The sequence below is a fragment of the Lagenorhynchus albirostris genome, chromosome 12 (assembly GCF_949774975.1).
Source record: "Lagenorhynchus albirostris chromosome 12, mLagAlb1.1, whole genome shotgun sequence".
NCBI lineage: Eukaryota > Metazoa > Chordata > Mammalia > Artiodactyla > Delphinidae > Lagenorhynchus > Lagenorhynchus albirostris.
In genome coordinates this window covers 18,746,392-18,762,802 of record NC_083106.1, presented here as the reverse complement: position 1 = coordinate 18,762,802, position 16,411 = coordinate 18,746,392, and the positions used below count along the sequence as shown (strand labels likewise).

The following is a 16,411-nucleotide window of genomic DNA, read 5'->3' as shown; positions in this document are numbered from 1 at the left end:
CTGCCTCTCTTAAAAAAAAAAAACAAAAAAAAACAAAGCAGAACAATAAAGTCTTGATTTGTAATGTTTGCTCTTTGTTATGTGTTGAATTGTGTCTTCTAAAAAGATATGTTGAATATGTTGACTACTAATCCCCAGTACCTCAGAATGTGACCTAATTTGGAAATAGAGTTGTTGCAAGTGTACAGTCAAAATGAAGTTATACTGGAGTAGGGTAGCCTTTAATCCAATACGACTGATGCCCTTGTAAGTGGAGAAGAGAGACAGAGGCACAGACACACACAGGGGAGCACCATGTGACAACAGAGGCAGGGATTGGAGTGCTGCAGCTACAAGCTAAGGAGTGCCATGGGTTGAGGGCTGCCACCAGAGACTCACAAGAAGCAAGAAAGGAGTCTACCTAGAGTCTTAGAGGAAGCATGGCCACAGGGGACCATGATTTCAGACTTCTAGCCTCCAGAACTTTGAGAGAATAAATTTCTGTTGTTTTAAGCCACCTGGCATTATGGCCAGTTTCAACCTACTGCCATGAAGTCACTTAATGCAGATCTGGGAAAATATGATGACAATGAGTTCTTGCCAGTTGGTATGAGCCACCTCTAGCATACCACAGATCATAGTATTTTCTATGAATTCTTGAATATAAATTAGTTCACAGAGTCTTTTATCCATTAATTCATTTCACAAATATATAATAAGCACCTACTATGAGTCAAGAACTGGTATAAACTCTGGGGTTATATAAATGAACAAAAAAGATAAAAACTTCTCTGCCTATGTGGAGCTATGTGGAAGGATATAGAAAATATATTTATATGGTATGTCAGATAGTGATATTTTAAGGAGACAAAGGGAGTAGAAAAGAGGAATAGAAAGGACACAACTTTAAAGAGGGAAAGACCTCTATGAGAATGTAATATTTGAGCAGACATGAAGGAAGTAAAAGAGAAAGCTATGCAAATATTCAAGTGATGAGAATTCCAGGATTCCAGGCAGAGAAAATAGCCAGTGCAAAGATCCTAAGGCCAGGGTATCCCAGTGTGGGATACTAAAATTTGATTAAAAATCAAATTCATAGTGTTTGCTGATAACACTTTGCAGATGATAATATCAAGATCATTTCCTACTTATTGGCAATTATTTTAAAATTAAAACTGTGATATAGCAATCTCCAGAGCAAAATGTAGAATAGTAGAGATGAGAGAGGTAGTGGGGATCAGAGTGTGCAGGGTGTTTTTTAAGGTACTCTTTGAAAGATGAGATGAAAAGGCACTTGTGGGTTTTAAGCACAGGAGTGCCAGGATCTAGTTTATGCTCTAATGAGAATCCGTCTGCCTCCTTATTGCATTCTTTTTCTAATAAGTCTCTTGCCTCCCTTCAGTTGGTTCTTAACAATTATCTGGGAAAGTGCAGCCTTTCACTCAAATGGCATAGGGACCTGAAAAATAAAGGTTCAGCAGCAATAAAACTGCCAGGGATTTAAATGAGAGAGTGAAGAATGGTAGTTTCAATCTGTAAAATTTTGCATGTTTCCCAACAAAATTAAAGTCTCTACTGGTAGTCATGACTTCATTTACCACACACATTAAGATAGAGTTTCTGAAGTGTCCTGTTTTGAACTGTAGTAATAGCATAGTCTTTACCTTAACAATTTCTAAGGCATAAAGGATAAGAGTGTCTAGAACAGTGACTCTCAAACTTCTTCTATTTTTTTTTTTAAGTCCCAATCTAGGACAGAGTTGTACTTTGATAAAATACAAAAAAGGTAAATTACTAAGAAATTAAATATAGCATAAAGACATGAGAATACAAGCCCAAAGTTGTATTATTAGATTTAACAGGAATAAAATCTCATTTCAGTAAATATAATAAAAATAAACAAAACAAAGGAGAAAAGAAAGTTACAAAAAATGTATCCATTGTTCATTGAAAGTGTGTGCCTAGGTGATTAGTAGAGAAAATTACTGTTACGCTTATAACTTTTAGATGTTCTATAATTATAAATAAACAAAATGTTGTAAGTGAAGTAGAGGATACCTATGTTAAATACTTATATACACACTTTGAACAAAAACCAGGCATGTCAATATTTTAAAAATTTAATATGATAAGTGAGTTTATTAAATTATCTAATCTTGGTTGGATAAACAAAGATACTTGCATGGGATTATGCATGTATAAACTGCTTCTTTATTTTGTTTTCATAAACTTCCTAGTAGAATAACCAGCCTCACACCAGCTTACTGATGGAAATGGAAGAAGAGATTTTATAGCAATTTCAGCAAGTTTGGGGTATTTATTTAAAATTTGTGAACCAAGTAAAGCAAGTGAGGCTGTAGTTTAAAAAGTCATCTTCAATCCTTTAACAGTAGCCAGCTCCAATAATTTATTCCATAACCTTTTAGTTCAATTTAAATTATCTTTTGATGAAATATGTGAATTCTGGATTCATTAATTTTTTTATATGAGGATTTTTCAGCAAATGATAACTTTAGTGTTATTCTATCTGCTAGGAACTGAGTGCCCCCAGATTAATCCGTTGAAGCCCCAACCTCTGATGTGACTGAATTTGGAGATGGGACCTTTAGGGATTTAATTAAGGTTAAATAAGGTCATACAGGTGGAGCCCTGATCCAATCGGATTAGTGCACTTGTTAGAATAAACACCAGAGAACTTGTTCTCTCTCATTGTGTCTCTGTATGCGCCAAGGAAAGGCCATGTTAGGACATAGTTGGCAAGCCAGGAAGAGAGCTCTCAGTGAAACTGAATCAGTTGCAACCTTGATCTTGGACTTCTATTCTCCAGAACTGTGAGAAAAGAAATTTCCATTGTTTAAGCCACCAGTCTATGGTATTTGTTAGGTAGCCCAAGGAGACTAAAGCAATCAAATTCATAGTGTTTGCGGATAACACTTTGCAGATGATAATATCGAGATCATTTCCTACTTATTGACAATTATTTTAAAATTAAAACTGTGATATAGCAATCTCCAAAAAAAACTTGTCCTTCAAAATTTCTAACTTTTAATTTTGTTCTTTGATCTTAGCTCCCCTTTGGAAAAATAATCGAATTATTTCTTGTCATAGAAATATAAAGATTACTAAATATATCCAAGATATCAGTCAATAAAGCAAGTCAGGCTTTCGTATTAATATGTTTAAATATTGGAACCAACCTTATTTCTTATCCTGAAGAAACACTTAAGAGTTTATTTCGCAGTTCAGACACTCCTGACACAGCTTCTTTCTTTAATACCATAATACTGTTTATGGTCAGTTTCCATACTATCATAACTGGTTGTGTGGGAAAAGAAAAAAGAATCCCTAATTTGTAGCATTTACTGGTTTGCTTGAAGTATGTATCACCATCATGGATAATTTCAATCTACCAACATGAATTTACTGAATACAGCATTCAGAAAAAACGCTAACAGTCAGTTCTAATGAGCCAACTTTGGGTCTTACATAACTCAAAATTTATGCTGTGTCACCAGCGTTGTTTACTTCAGCTGACTTTCTTTTAATCAAGACTTTCTCAATGAGGGAAGCATTGCATTGATTTACATTCTCTCGCAAGCTCCTTAACTTAGGCAACTACTTCAGAATGTTTTCCTGATGCTGGCAGTTGCAACATCAGAACATTCCTTTATATAAAACATAAACTGTCAACCACATTTCTTGACAAAATAATTCTTCATAATTTTATAAAATTTAGAGCTACTTGTGTTTCTCAGCCATAAAGCTAAAAGAGAATTTTTTTAAATTAATTTATTTTAATTTTGGCTGTGTTGAGTCTTTGTTGCTGCGCGCGGGCTTTAGTTGCGGCGAGCGGGGGCCACTCTTTGTTGCAGTGCGCAGGCTTCTGATTGCGGTGTCTTCTCTTGTTGCAGAGCATGGGCTCTAGGCGCACGGGCTTCAGTAATTGTGGCACGTGTGCTCAGTAGTTGTGGTGCATGGGCTTAGTTGCTCCGCGGCATGTGGGATCTTCGCAGACCAGGGCTGGAACCTGTGTCTCCTGCATTGGCAGGCAGATTCTTAACCACTGTGCCACCAGGGAAGTCCCGCTAAAAGAGAATTTAAATCAGAGCAGAGATTTCTTTTTTCAAATCTTTATCATTTTCAGACTGCACATATACTAAAAGAACTGCTACAAAAAGCAATATCTGCACATTCATCAACGTACAGTGAAAGAATGCTTTGCCAGCTTTATTTATTCAGTGAGTTGGTTTTCCATATCATTAGGCAATTTTGGAAATCAACCAGCTATGATGGCATCAGAAAGTAGTACTTGAGTTACCGTTTTACCAAAGTCACTGAACATTTCTAAGTAAATACCTCTAACGTAGTCATTCACTAATGTCTTGTCAACTGTATATATATTTAATTCTTAGCAATCGCAAATGCCACTTCATATAAAACCCATGAAACACTAATGTTTATATGTAGAATATTGAACATATGCTTTTATTGACTTTTAATTCAATGCTTTTTCTTTCAAATGATTCTTTTGGTTTTAAATTTTAATCCTTTATGTTTTGTGTATACAGTAGTCCCTCTTTATCCATGGGGGATACATTCCAAGACCCTCAGTGGATGCCTGAAACTGTGAATAATACTGACTCCTATATATACTATGTTTTTTTCTATACATACATATCTATGATAAAGTTTAATTTATAAATTAGGCACAGTAAGAGATTAACAGCAAAAACTAACAGTATCCTGTAATAAACGTTAGGTGAATGTGTTGTCTTTCTTTCTTTCAAAATATCTTATTGTACAAATGTATTGCTTTTCATCTTAACTAAGCACTTTTCATACACTGTGGTTGTAACTTTTGCAGTTTGAGGTGTAATAGCAAAACTATCACAAATTTCTTTTTCCTTCTTCACAATTTCATGGAAAGAAGATTTGTTTTTACTGTAGATCTTAGCAACTTCAGCATACAATTTTTTTCTTTCCTTATTGAGAACTTTTCACTTAAAGGAAACATCTTACTCCTTCTCTTTGACATATCGCAATTACCAACATCATCACTCTTGCACTTTGAGGCCATTAATAAGTAAAATGATACTTGAACACAATTAATACCTCCACAGTCAATCTGATAACTGAGATGATATGGCTACTAAGTGACTAACAGGTGGGATATCCTGGAAAAGGTTGACTCACACCTTGGGCTGGATGGAGCAGGACTTCAAGCGATTTCATCATGCTACTCAGAACAGCATGCAATTTAAAACTTATAAATTGTTTATTTCTGGAATTTTTCATTTAGTGTTTTCAGACCATGGTTGACTGTGGGTAACTGAAACAGAGGAAAGCAATACTGTGGAAAAGGGTGGCAGGCCTACTACAAATGACTAATACATTTTGATGATTTCACGAATTCATTAGCTAAAACAGCCCCACAGATAATACACTATGGTTTCAGCACTTCACCATCAATTAGGGATAAATTCAATATATACACCAACATATTTTCAGGTAAATTTCATTGGAACTCTTTTTGCCTTATTTCTATGGAATCATTTCCACTGTCCACATTCAAATACTATTGCCACATTCAGCAAATTGTATCTTGTTAAAAAAAAAAAAAGTCTGGTGAAGCTTCTGCAGCCACATATAATTGGAGTTAAAGTAAATAATGAAAATTTTATTGCTCTGCTATAGAAAGTAATGTTATATGATAAATTATAAAACAGTCGATTAAAATTTAATGTGATTGTAAAAACAAATAGATAAAAATAAGTGCTTATATATTCTCTATCTATATCTATATAGATATATCTATATCTCTATATCTATATCTATATAATTTGGGGTTATATTTGGCAAAGTAACCATAAAAGGTCACACAATGTAACTGAGTTCTACTGCATATGACTGTGGATAGGCTTGAGGCATGGGCAATTCACTATATGAATCGGAAAACAAAGTGGTTAAACCCTGTTTATTCAAAGACATGAGTCCACCAGTCATGTTCTTAGATCTTGCAACAATGTCTAACTGCTGTAGGTTTTTCTAAATGCCTCCTCTCAGTCTCTCCTCATCAACTGGTAAAAAATAGTTCATGAACAGGCACCAATCTTTTTTTTTTTTTTTTTTTTTTTAAATTTTTATTCTAAAGGAACTGCCACCTAATAGAATCAGGACATTTATAGAAGGCTTATCTTTTTTTTTTTTAAATAAACTTATTTGTTTATTTTTGGCTGTATTGGGTCTTCATTGCCGCGCGTGGGCTCTCTCTAGCTGCAGCCAGCAGGGGATACTCCTCGCTGCAGTGCGTGGGCCTCTCATTGCGGTGGCCTCTCTTGCTGCGGAGCACGGGCTCTAGAGCGCAGGCTCAGTGGTTGTGGCTCACGGGCTTAGCTGCTCCGCGGCACGTGGGATCTTCCCGGACCAGGGCTCGAACCCGTGTCCCCTGCATCGGCAGGCGGATTCCCAACCACTGCACCACCAGGGAAGTCCCCAGGCACCAATCTTTGGACCACACTGTGGGCAGCACTTTTGTAGAGAAGTCTCTCCTACAGGTCGATACAGTTCAGTACATTGGTTGGATCTTAAGAAGATTGATGGTAAAGAACTGTTATGTCTAGTAAGACTTCATCATGCCCTACATACTGTGATAAGTGTTTTATATGGATTATCTAGTTTAATTCTCACACAACTCTTAAGAAGTTGATACCATTTCCATTCCCATTTTATAGGTGGAGAAACAGAGGCTTAGAAAGTTTAACTAACCAATTCCTATTTCATATTGTCTCTTCAGGTTAATTGAATGAGAGACAAAATGGGGTGCTACCTTGGCAGTAGAATTTGAAGGAATTCAAAAGACCTACTTGTCCACAAGTAATTCCGCATTGGCCCACCCTTCTTTCACACTGGCTTGAAATTGTAACTGATACAAGAGAAATGGTCTGTAGAAGGTTTAGGAGGGGCCTCCACATTTGCATGGCTGTGTGCAATGTTTATCAGTAGTTGCCCTACATTTCTGCTAGGAGAGGAGGATAATTACAAGTCTCCGGGTGGCAGATGATTCCAGGCTCAGGATGCCAGAGGTGGGTTAGGGTTTAGGGGACAGGAGCAGATGGGAAGTAAGGAAACCTGATCTGACCTTCATCCTTACAAGGAGCCTCAGCTCCTTGAGAATTAATTCCCTTCATTCTTCCTCTTTTGTCTTTTGATACCTTCCCATTCTCTCCCCAGCCTCCGTTTTCCACTGAAACAGAGTAGCTTTAGAAGTAAGGCTTCTGTTTGAATTCTATAATAATTCCAGATGTATAGGACAATAAAAGGTGACTCCATCCCCTAATCCTCTCTTGTGTTTTTCAGTAGGCTGAGTGACCTCTAAATGCCTGTCCTAGATAATTAAATAAACAGACCTACATTTTGTGTTAGCTCTACATTCATGGTGAATTGGCAGTAACTAATTTTAAAATTAAATATAAACTAATTGTGACCACTATCCCAATTCCTGATTCATCAACACTGCCACTGTGCCTTCATAATACAATGTTATTAGCCTGTGTGTGTGCATGTGTGTGTGCACATGTCTATGTGTTTGTTTCTACAGTTTCTGCCTCAGAATTCTAGAACCAAAGAATCTTCACAAGTACTTACACTCTAGGTACTTTCTAGAAAAACCCTTCTAAAACAAATCTAATTGTGTCATATTCCTGCTGAAAATCTGAGTAGTTTCTTACCACCATAAAAATGAAATCCAAAACCCTTAACAAGGATGTTAAGGTTCTTCCAGATCTCACCCCTGCTTGTCCTATCTTTCCTTACCTTGCACACTCTAAGTAAACTGAAAGCCTTGCTGTTGTTTCAAAACTTTGTTCCCTCTTTAGCTGGTCTCTATCCCATCTCCCTCTTTACCTGTGCAACTTCAACTCCTCCTTTAAGTTTCATCCTAGATGTTATTTCCCTTTGGGCAAAATCTCCCTTGGCATGACTTCTTTGCCCCTTCTCTATGCTTCTGTAGCCTGTCTTCCTTTTATTTCAGGGATTGCAGCTCTGTGGCTATTGCGTATTCAGCGGCCAGACTGTCCCACCCCTGTAATTGCCTTGATGGCAAGGGCCTTGCCTCTACTTTTGAGCAATGTATCAAAGCAATAAGCAAATGCTTAACTCATACAAGACTCTTAGTGAATGAGCGTTGAATGAATAAAGCTAGTCTCAATTATTATTGAAAAAGCTGCCATTACCTCCAAAATATTTCTCATAATTGGCATCACTTGACTTACGTTATATTATCCTACATTTCTTCAACCTTTGTAAATATAGTTAGCATTTTAATATATGTAATGTTGTGCTTGTTTACATATGTTTCTGAAAATATTGTTTTTATTATGCTTTTCTTCTGTCCCTGGTTATATGGTAAACTTTGGATTATTTTTAAAGAATTATAGTTTTATTATCAGGTATACACAATCACTTGAATTCATTACACAAATGAAATTGCTTTACTCTCTAGACTAATTATTTTAACTAAATGTAAATAGGATTTTCTAAAATGTTTTTGTATAATTTTTTAAATGAATACTATTGCATTTCTTTTTTTTTTTTTACTGTCAATTAGCTTTTAAATTATTTTAACTGATAATAATGCAAAATAACACTCCTGAAGCTCCTGTCAAGTTGTAATAGGTAGAATTAGAAATAATATTCCCTTGTTGTTAATATCAGAATTTATTGAGTGGAAGAAATCTTATTATTATAAGTTTGGCTTGTGAAATTTCATAGGACTAGAACAATGCTTTTGTGGGAAGAGAAGAACAATCTTGAGAAAGAATTGTTGTATAAAAATGTTGAGGGCGGGCTTCCCTGGTGGCACAGTGGTTGACAGTCCGCCTGCCGATGCAGGGGACACGGGTTTGTGCCCCGGTCCGGGAAAATCCCACATGCTGCGGAGTGGCTGGGCCCGTGAGCCATGGCCGCTGAGCCTGCACGTCCAGAGCCTGTGCTCCGCAACGGGAGAGGCCACAAAAGTGAGAGGCCCACATACCGCAAAAAAAAAAAAAAAAAAAAAATGTTGAGGGGGTTAGGAAATAAGTAGTCTTGTATATTTGTGAGGAATACTTAAGACATGTAGCTTCCTGTTAAATGTTCACCCCATTTATTCACATTATGCAGTTTCATATCCAGACCCCAGATAGAAAATGAACTCAAAATTGGGAGACAGATGTAGCAGCAGAAGCTGCTAGAGGCTGTGAATGTGCCTCAGAAGAGTTCAGCCCTGCCTGAGGCTGGTCAGCACCCAGCACAGCAGGATTCACTCCAGACACTTGGGGTGAGCAGATGCCTGCAGGTTATCTCTGCTGGAGCACAGTCTACACCACCACCACCACTACCACCACCACCCTATCACCATCAACAGGGGAAGAAGAAACCTCTACCAGGTATCAGGAGAGCTGCTGGCTCTCTGTTCCCAAGTGTGCTTCACAGAGAATTCACCAAAACAATATCCTTGTAAAAAATCCCAATACTATAACGAAAGAGCGCAAATCTTTCAAAATCCTCAAATATATACATTTGACAAGTGGTACGTAGAAGAAATGATTAAAATATATACAAACCAGGAGCTGCTTTATGATTGTTTTTCTGTGACTTTTGATTTGTTATCACTCCCTTATACCTCGCCTGTGATAGATTTAAGATCTCATACAAAACTTTAGCAATTAACACTTCAAGATATATTCACTGACTAATCCAACGAATCCTAGTTAAATATTTTCTCTGTCACATCTCAGTTGTCCCTGATTTTATAACCTCTTGGATCTAACACCAACTCTAATTTCTGGAAGGGAGTCATCTATGGTGAGGGGGGAAGGGCTTTGACCAATGGCAAAGGGGATTTGGGGCTTCACTCCACTAAACCATATGACTTCAAGTTGTCTATATTCATAGACAAGGGTTTACTCCTGTGATGCGCTCCTCTGTGTTGGTTGCAAAAGGGCAGGAGGTCATACTTTCTCTGCTTCCAGCACTGACACATGATACTTGCTTTTATAAACTTAATGATTTTTATAAAAAATGCAAATAAACACTAGGGAAGACATTTCATACACTTTTTAAAATTGTGGGTTTCTTGTTCAGACTATATGCACACATAAAAGTCTCACATAATATTAAACCTTGGGGAGAAACACACTTCAAGCCTAACAATGTCAAAAAGTAATTATTTCCTTCAAGTTATGTCATCTTGACTTCAAATATACACTCATAGGCAGAATTTCTTGAAAGCCTAACTGGTTTTATTTTTACCCTCCTTTTCAACATGACATGAACTATAGCTCTCATCTTCAAACCGCTATAGATGTAGTTGTGATATAAATGTGAATAAATCCAAACAAACTAGTTCTAACCTTTTTAACCAGACTGAGGATATAGAAAGATAAATGAGTGGGCTTTATTTTTCTTTTAATCAGTTTGATTGGCCATCATGTTCAGTGATGGTGAGTAGAGGACTTGTCCCCCAAAATACTCAGGTCATTTACCACCAGAGGGCAGAGCTGAATGACCTCATTAAGTAATAGCCTTACAACACTTTGAGGATCTCCTGTAGTCCTTAGGCTAAGAGTTCCTAGGGTGGAATTTTGCCCATATCCCCATCTCCTGCTAACTCCTCTCTGTGCTCCCATGAACAGACACTCTAAATTCTTTGAATGAGCCTTGCTCTTTCCTATATGTTAGATAATCTATCAAGAATTTTCTTTACCAATCCCTCCTCCTGTCTGGACCTGACTAATGCCTACTCATCCTTTGAGTCTCAGCCCAGACATCACTTTCTTAGGAAAACCATTCCTAATCACACCTTTCTTCACCCACACTCACATACATACACACAAGACTAAGTTAGACCCAAGCCCCTCCTTCCCATAGTTTTGGTCACTTCTCCTTCTTTACCTCCACAGTGTTTGAAATTCTTGTTTAAAGTCTGTTTTCCCACAAGTCTCTAACACTAGGGGGAAGAGAATAATATTTCTCATTCTGAACTGAACCCTGAGCATAGCAGAGCATCTGGTACATAGTAGGTGCTAGGTAAATGCAGAAGGAAGGAAAGAAGGGAGGGAAAAGAGAAAAGAAAGGTCCATACAAAATATTAAAATTTATATTCTAGCAGATTTAGAAGAAGCATATAGATATTCTCTGGTCTGGCTGGTTAGACTACAACTTACATCAAAATTCCTTTAGTTCTGGATCATATTAAGTCAACTTACCTTCTGTATTTGATCTGTTGAAAATGTAGCTCCTGTGTGGTTCACTGGGAAGATTCTGGAATGAAATTATACCAATTAGCTCAGCTAAGTGGAGGACACATTTATCTAAATTGGTCTCAGGTAACAAGGAGAGGAATGAGCTATGGTCTGTCATATGTGTTTGGCCCAGCTCTCTGCTCTGTGAGAAGCAAGTGATAAAACACTTTCTCTGGCAGAGACTGAATGGTTGTGTTCCAGAAACTGCAGGGCTACATGCAGGGCTACCTCTACCTACTCTGTGGGTAGAAGAATATATCCACTCCTTGACCAAGGCACTCTTAATGTTCTCCAAAGCTTGACTAGAATTTAGGCAAATTTCTTCCTTACTTTGGGCCCCAAGAATTCCCTTTTCTTAGAGTATTTACTTTTTTTTTTAACATCTTTATTGGATTATAATTGCTTTACAATGGTGTGTTAGTTTCTGCTTTATAACAAAGTGAATCAGTTATATATATACATATGTTCCCATATCTCTTCCCTCTTGCGTGTCCCTCCCTCCCACCTTCCCTATCCCACCCCTCTAGGTGGTCACAAAGCACGGAGCTGATCTCCCTGTGCTATGCGGCTGCTTCCCACTAGCTATCTATTTTACATTTGGTAGTGTATATATGTCCATGCCATTCTCTCACTTTGTCACAGCTTTTTACTTTTAAAGGCATGCCAGTGTCAATTCTTTCTCTGCCCCTTTGAAATGTAAAATTTCTCCCAGCCTCTTGCTAGCTTTACAACAGAGAAATTTTTTTCTCAGGCGCCTGGGAGCCATCCCTTTAAAATATGATCGTAAAAAGAGTGATAGCAGACCCCTATTGCCCAGTTTCTGTGGGAAGGTGGGAGCCTAATTTAGATAAATGACAATTATCAAACACAGATGGTTTAATCACATTGACCAAGCTCCACTCAGTGTCAGCCAGCACTTCCTCACTAGCTTATCCTAGCACTTCCACCTTTTGTTTCAGCAGAATTGAGTTCAGTATCTTTGGTCTATTGAAATAGTCTTGAATAAAGTCTTCTTTGCCTCTTTAACACTGTCTGGTGCAATTTTTCTTTGACCCCCTCTTGGGAAAGAATCATAGCCACTCACATGAGGTTGGGCCTAGCTCATACCTACACTTGAATTAAACTGGAGATATATCCCTCATGGCAGATGTGAATGTTCTAGAAAGTGAACAAACTTTAAAAATTTGAACCTACAACTGAAATGTCAGTGAACTGCCATTTAGTGAGCAGGAGAATTATTTTTATTTTGGGGAGTCAGATTGTTTTCTTTTAATGCTGTTATTTTGAAATAACATTAGAAAAAAAAAAAAACATCATTTCTAAGAGATGCAAATTTGAACAATGTCCAGGAACAAAATCTGTGATTGTCATGTTTCTAAGCTAAATCAATTTTCTACGCTATATAATGCAGCTCGTATAATGGTTTTGACTGCAACCTTGATACCTTGCCTAGCTCTTATTGAGTACCCTGGGTACCTGGGTTTTATTTTCTTCAGGTTTGGAGAACAACCGATGGGCTTTGTGGTCTAGTTGTAAAGAGCAATGGGCTTGGGAGCCAGACTGCCTGGATCTGTATCCAGGATCCACCAGGACTCAGCTATTTGCCGAACATCTGACTCAGTAAAAATGAGTAGTACAGAATCTGGTGACTAGTAAATGCTCAATAAGTGTTAGTTCTTGTAATTGTTACTGTCATCATCTTCATCATCACTTTCACTACTGTGAAAAACAAACAAGACCTTTTGATTCTATAATTTTCTATTCTCCACAAAAATTAAAAAAAGTCATTGATGGATAGCAATGTTGGCTTAAAATAGACTTTAAATCTTGTTGAATTGCTTCATTCATGCAAAACTCATAGCTCTATTTGTGAGACTTTTGTCTTTCTCTCTCCCCACCCCAATCCCTGCATTTTTTAGTGATGGCTGGGCAGACAGAGATGAAGTCATTGAAGGTTATGAGGTGGAAGCCAACGGGGGAATCACGATAAAGCTGCAGTCTCCAGAAGTCAGGTCCTTTGATGATTATTTCCTGAAACTGAGGCTGGACACTAATACACGGAATCCCTGGTTCCCTGAGTTCTGGCAACATCGGTTCCAGTGCCGCCTACCAGGACACATTCTGGAAAATCCCAACTTTAAAAGAATCTGCACAGGTAACTCATGTTTACAACATCACAACTCAGATTTTGGTCATCTCTTCCAGTTTGTTCAATAAGTATAGAAAGTGCCAAGGCTGGAGATACAAGAACTAAATTGCCAACTTAATTTATAAAATAGCTAAAATGAGGAGGGAGTGTGTATCGTCCCAAGGATTCATGTTTCTATATTCTGGAAACATGGAGACTGCTTTGGTCTCTGGTGGGACAAGTTATAAGAAAAGATAAATAAAGGAAACTGAGAATTCAGGTATTTAGTATTCAGGCCAGAGGGAAGAGATTGTATTGTATTGCAGGCATGCTTAGGAGATGCTAACCACAGACATAAGTAAGCAGCACTGGTTTGATCCCTTTTTCTTCTTTAGGACTTGCTTTGATATAAAAGTCAGCAGAAGATAAGATGTCACCTAGGGGCACACCACCAACGTGGGTGTATATGGGCACAAGTGACAAGAAGGGACAGATACTTCCCATGCACTACTCACTAGAGGCATGCCAAAGAAGGGTGGCGCATTGTTAGAGGTCTTTCAGGGCTTGATGAACTCCACAGGATGTCTCCCTTCTCCCTGCCACCAGGAACTACCAGAGCATTAAAAACTCTATCCATGACCAAATTTGTATTGTAGCACAGTGATGTGACACATATTTCCTATAACTAGACTGAGAAGATTTTATTTAGAAATGTCTAGAACCCATTCATTCACATAGCACATACAAAGCACTGAATATAGCACCCCCCCCAAAAAGAAGGACAGAAAGGTATAATTCATGACTCTTGACCTAGAGAAACTTGTGGTCTCTTTGGGCAAATCAAAACAGATAATATGCATGATATAGATAAATAACAACTAAAGACAATGAGTTTTTATTAGACAGGGTAAGAATAATGACAAAAACTATTTCTACTTTTAGTAACATTCACATTTTGATATTAGAAAATTATTTTAAAATACTGAAATATTTAAATGCAGTGATTTGTGTCTAACTTGATAAAATTCAGCAGAATTCACTGGGAAACTGCTTGGTGGGAATCTATTTTCAATCAATCAAGGTTTTTAGAAATTCTTTGCTATGGCTTCTTGGGAGGCTAAGAGCTAGGAGAAGAGGAAAAGAGTTGCTGAACAGCTAACCACCTCTGTCACATATCTCTACTGACTTCTCTCTTCTCTCAAATAATAGACCAATAGAAGTTAAGAATTCTAGTGGACCAATAAGCCACCTAGTGCATTCTCCTTATTTGGAAAATGAAGACATTGAGGATAAAGGGGCAACATTTCCTTAGGTTCATTTAGTTAATGGCAGCAATGGAATTAGAACACTCACCTCCTAAATACCACAGTGCTTGACTACTTTGGACTTAGAATTTAGTAATAGATTGTCTTTTATTGTTTTCTAATGAATGTTGCTTTCTTAAACTGTAAGATCTTTGAAGATAGGGAGTTCTTGTAACCCTCATAGAACCTGTACACCACTGATCTCTGGAATCTCAGTCATTTCTTACTAATGTATTGATCAGTTAATTTATGTTGTTGTCAACGAGTTTTACTTTATTTAAGGAAAACTTAGGACTATTATTTTTCTAAATGAAATATATTTCACTGATTCCACGTTCAACAAAATTTATTAAGCACCTAGTATATGCAAGGCTTTATTCTAGGAGATGGAAATACAGCAGAAAACAAAAGAGATAAACAACTATTTCAATAACCTTACATTTCAGTGCAGGGAAATAAATAGAACAAAAATAAATAAAGCAAAATATATTCTCATTTAAGTGATCATAAGAGCATGTTAAAAGAGAATGGCCAGAGAAAGCCTCACTGAGATGGAGACATTTGATTAAAGATGTGAGAGTGAGCCATGCAAACACCTGGGAAGGGCATTCCAAGCAGAGGAATAGCAAATAAAAAGATGCACCGGCATGCCCGGCTTAGTGGGAGAACAGTAAGGAGCTCAGACTGCCTGAAGCCAGTGAGTACGTTGAATAGCAGGTGATAAGTCAGAGAGGCACACAGGGGAACAGGTCCTGCAGGACTTAACTGTCCCTTGTGAAAACTTTGGCTTTGTTCTGAGAGAGACGGAAAGCCACTGGGAAGTTCGAGCACAGTAGAGACAGCATCAGCCTTACTTTTTCTGAACAGAATTACTCTTGCTGCAGTTTTTAAGTTTTGACAAAAGGGGGAAAGTCAGAAGAAGGAAGCAGAGCAGTTAGGAGGTTGCTGTAATAATGTAGGTGAGAGTGTGGTGGATTGGGCCATGGTTTTGGCAAGCAAGATGGAGAGAGCTGCTTGAATTCTGAGGATATTTTGAATGAGAGCTGAGGGGATTTGCTGATAGAATTGTGAAAAATGACTCTGGTCTGAGCAACTGAAAAGCAGGTGTCACCATTGACTCAGATGAGGAAGACTCCAGGAAAAGCAGGTTAGGGAAAGAGCTAAATTTCAGATGAGTTAAGCTTGAGATGCCTGTTAATGATACAACTGTATATGTCACTTTGATACTGTGTTTCATTAGTAGAGTTCAGAATATTACTTTTTAAACATGTTTTGATGTCTTTATTTAAGGATTTCCAGGAAAATATCTTGAGACCTGAGCTTTCAAAACAAAAGTTAGAATTCTGCAGCCATGTACAATAATACTTTGGGTTTTCATTTGTCACAGTATATGCAAATGTCAAGGTTAAAATCTAAACTTGGTTAACATTCATAGTAGGAAAAAAAGATTGGCACACTCATGAATTTTTCTTATATTATGCTTGACTCTCAAAGCTATTTTTAAGAGCTTCTTATTTGATTATAAAATTTGATAAACATGTTTTTATTTGCATTTCATTCTGGAGTCAAGTTCAGCAAATATTTCCCTTTGTTCTTAGTTCTAAGGAAGACAGAAGGCTTATTTAACTTCTCTACTTGGAACTAATTCATAAAAGTTGTTCATCTTTTCTGCTGCAAAAATCCTAGCATTTTATGTCTGTGTGCATACATTCATGTAA

General features: G+C 37.4%; 1 protein-coding gene across 2 annotated transcripts in view; it reads left to right on the top strand.

Annotated features, from left to right (window-relative positions):
- The window catches only part of GRM1 (glutamate metabotropic receptor 1), a 358,869-nt gene that overhangs the window by 230,495 nt on the left and 111,963 nt on the right, over positions 1–16,411 (top strand). For both annotated transcript variants that reach the window (XM_060167605.1, XM_060167607.1), the window contains exon 3: positions 13,181–13,416. In XM_060167605.1, coding sequence (XP_060023588.1) covers positions 13,181–13,416 — 236 coding nt within the window. The remainder of the gene's footprint in view (positions 1–13,180; positions 13,417–16,411) is intronic.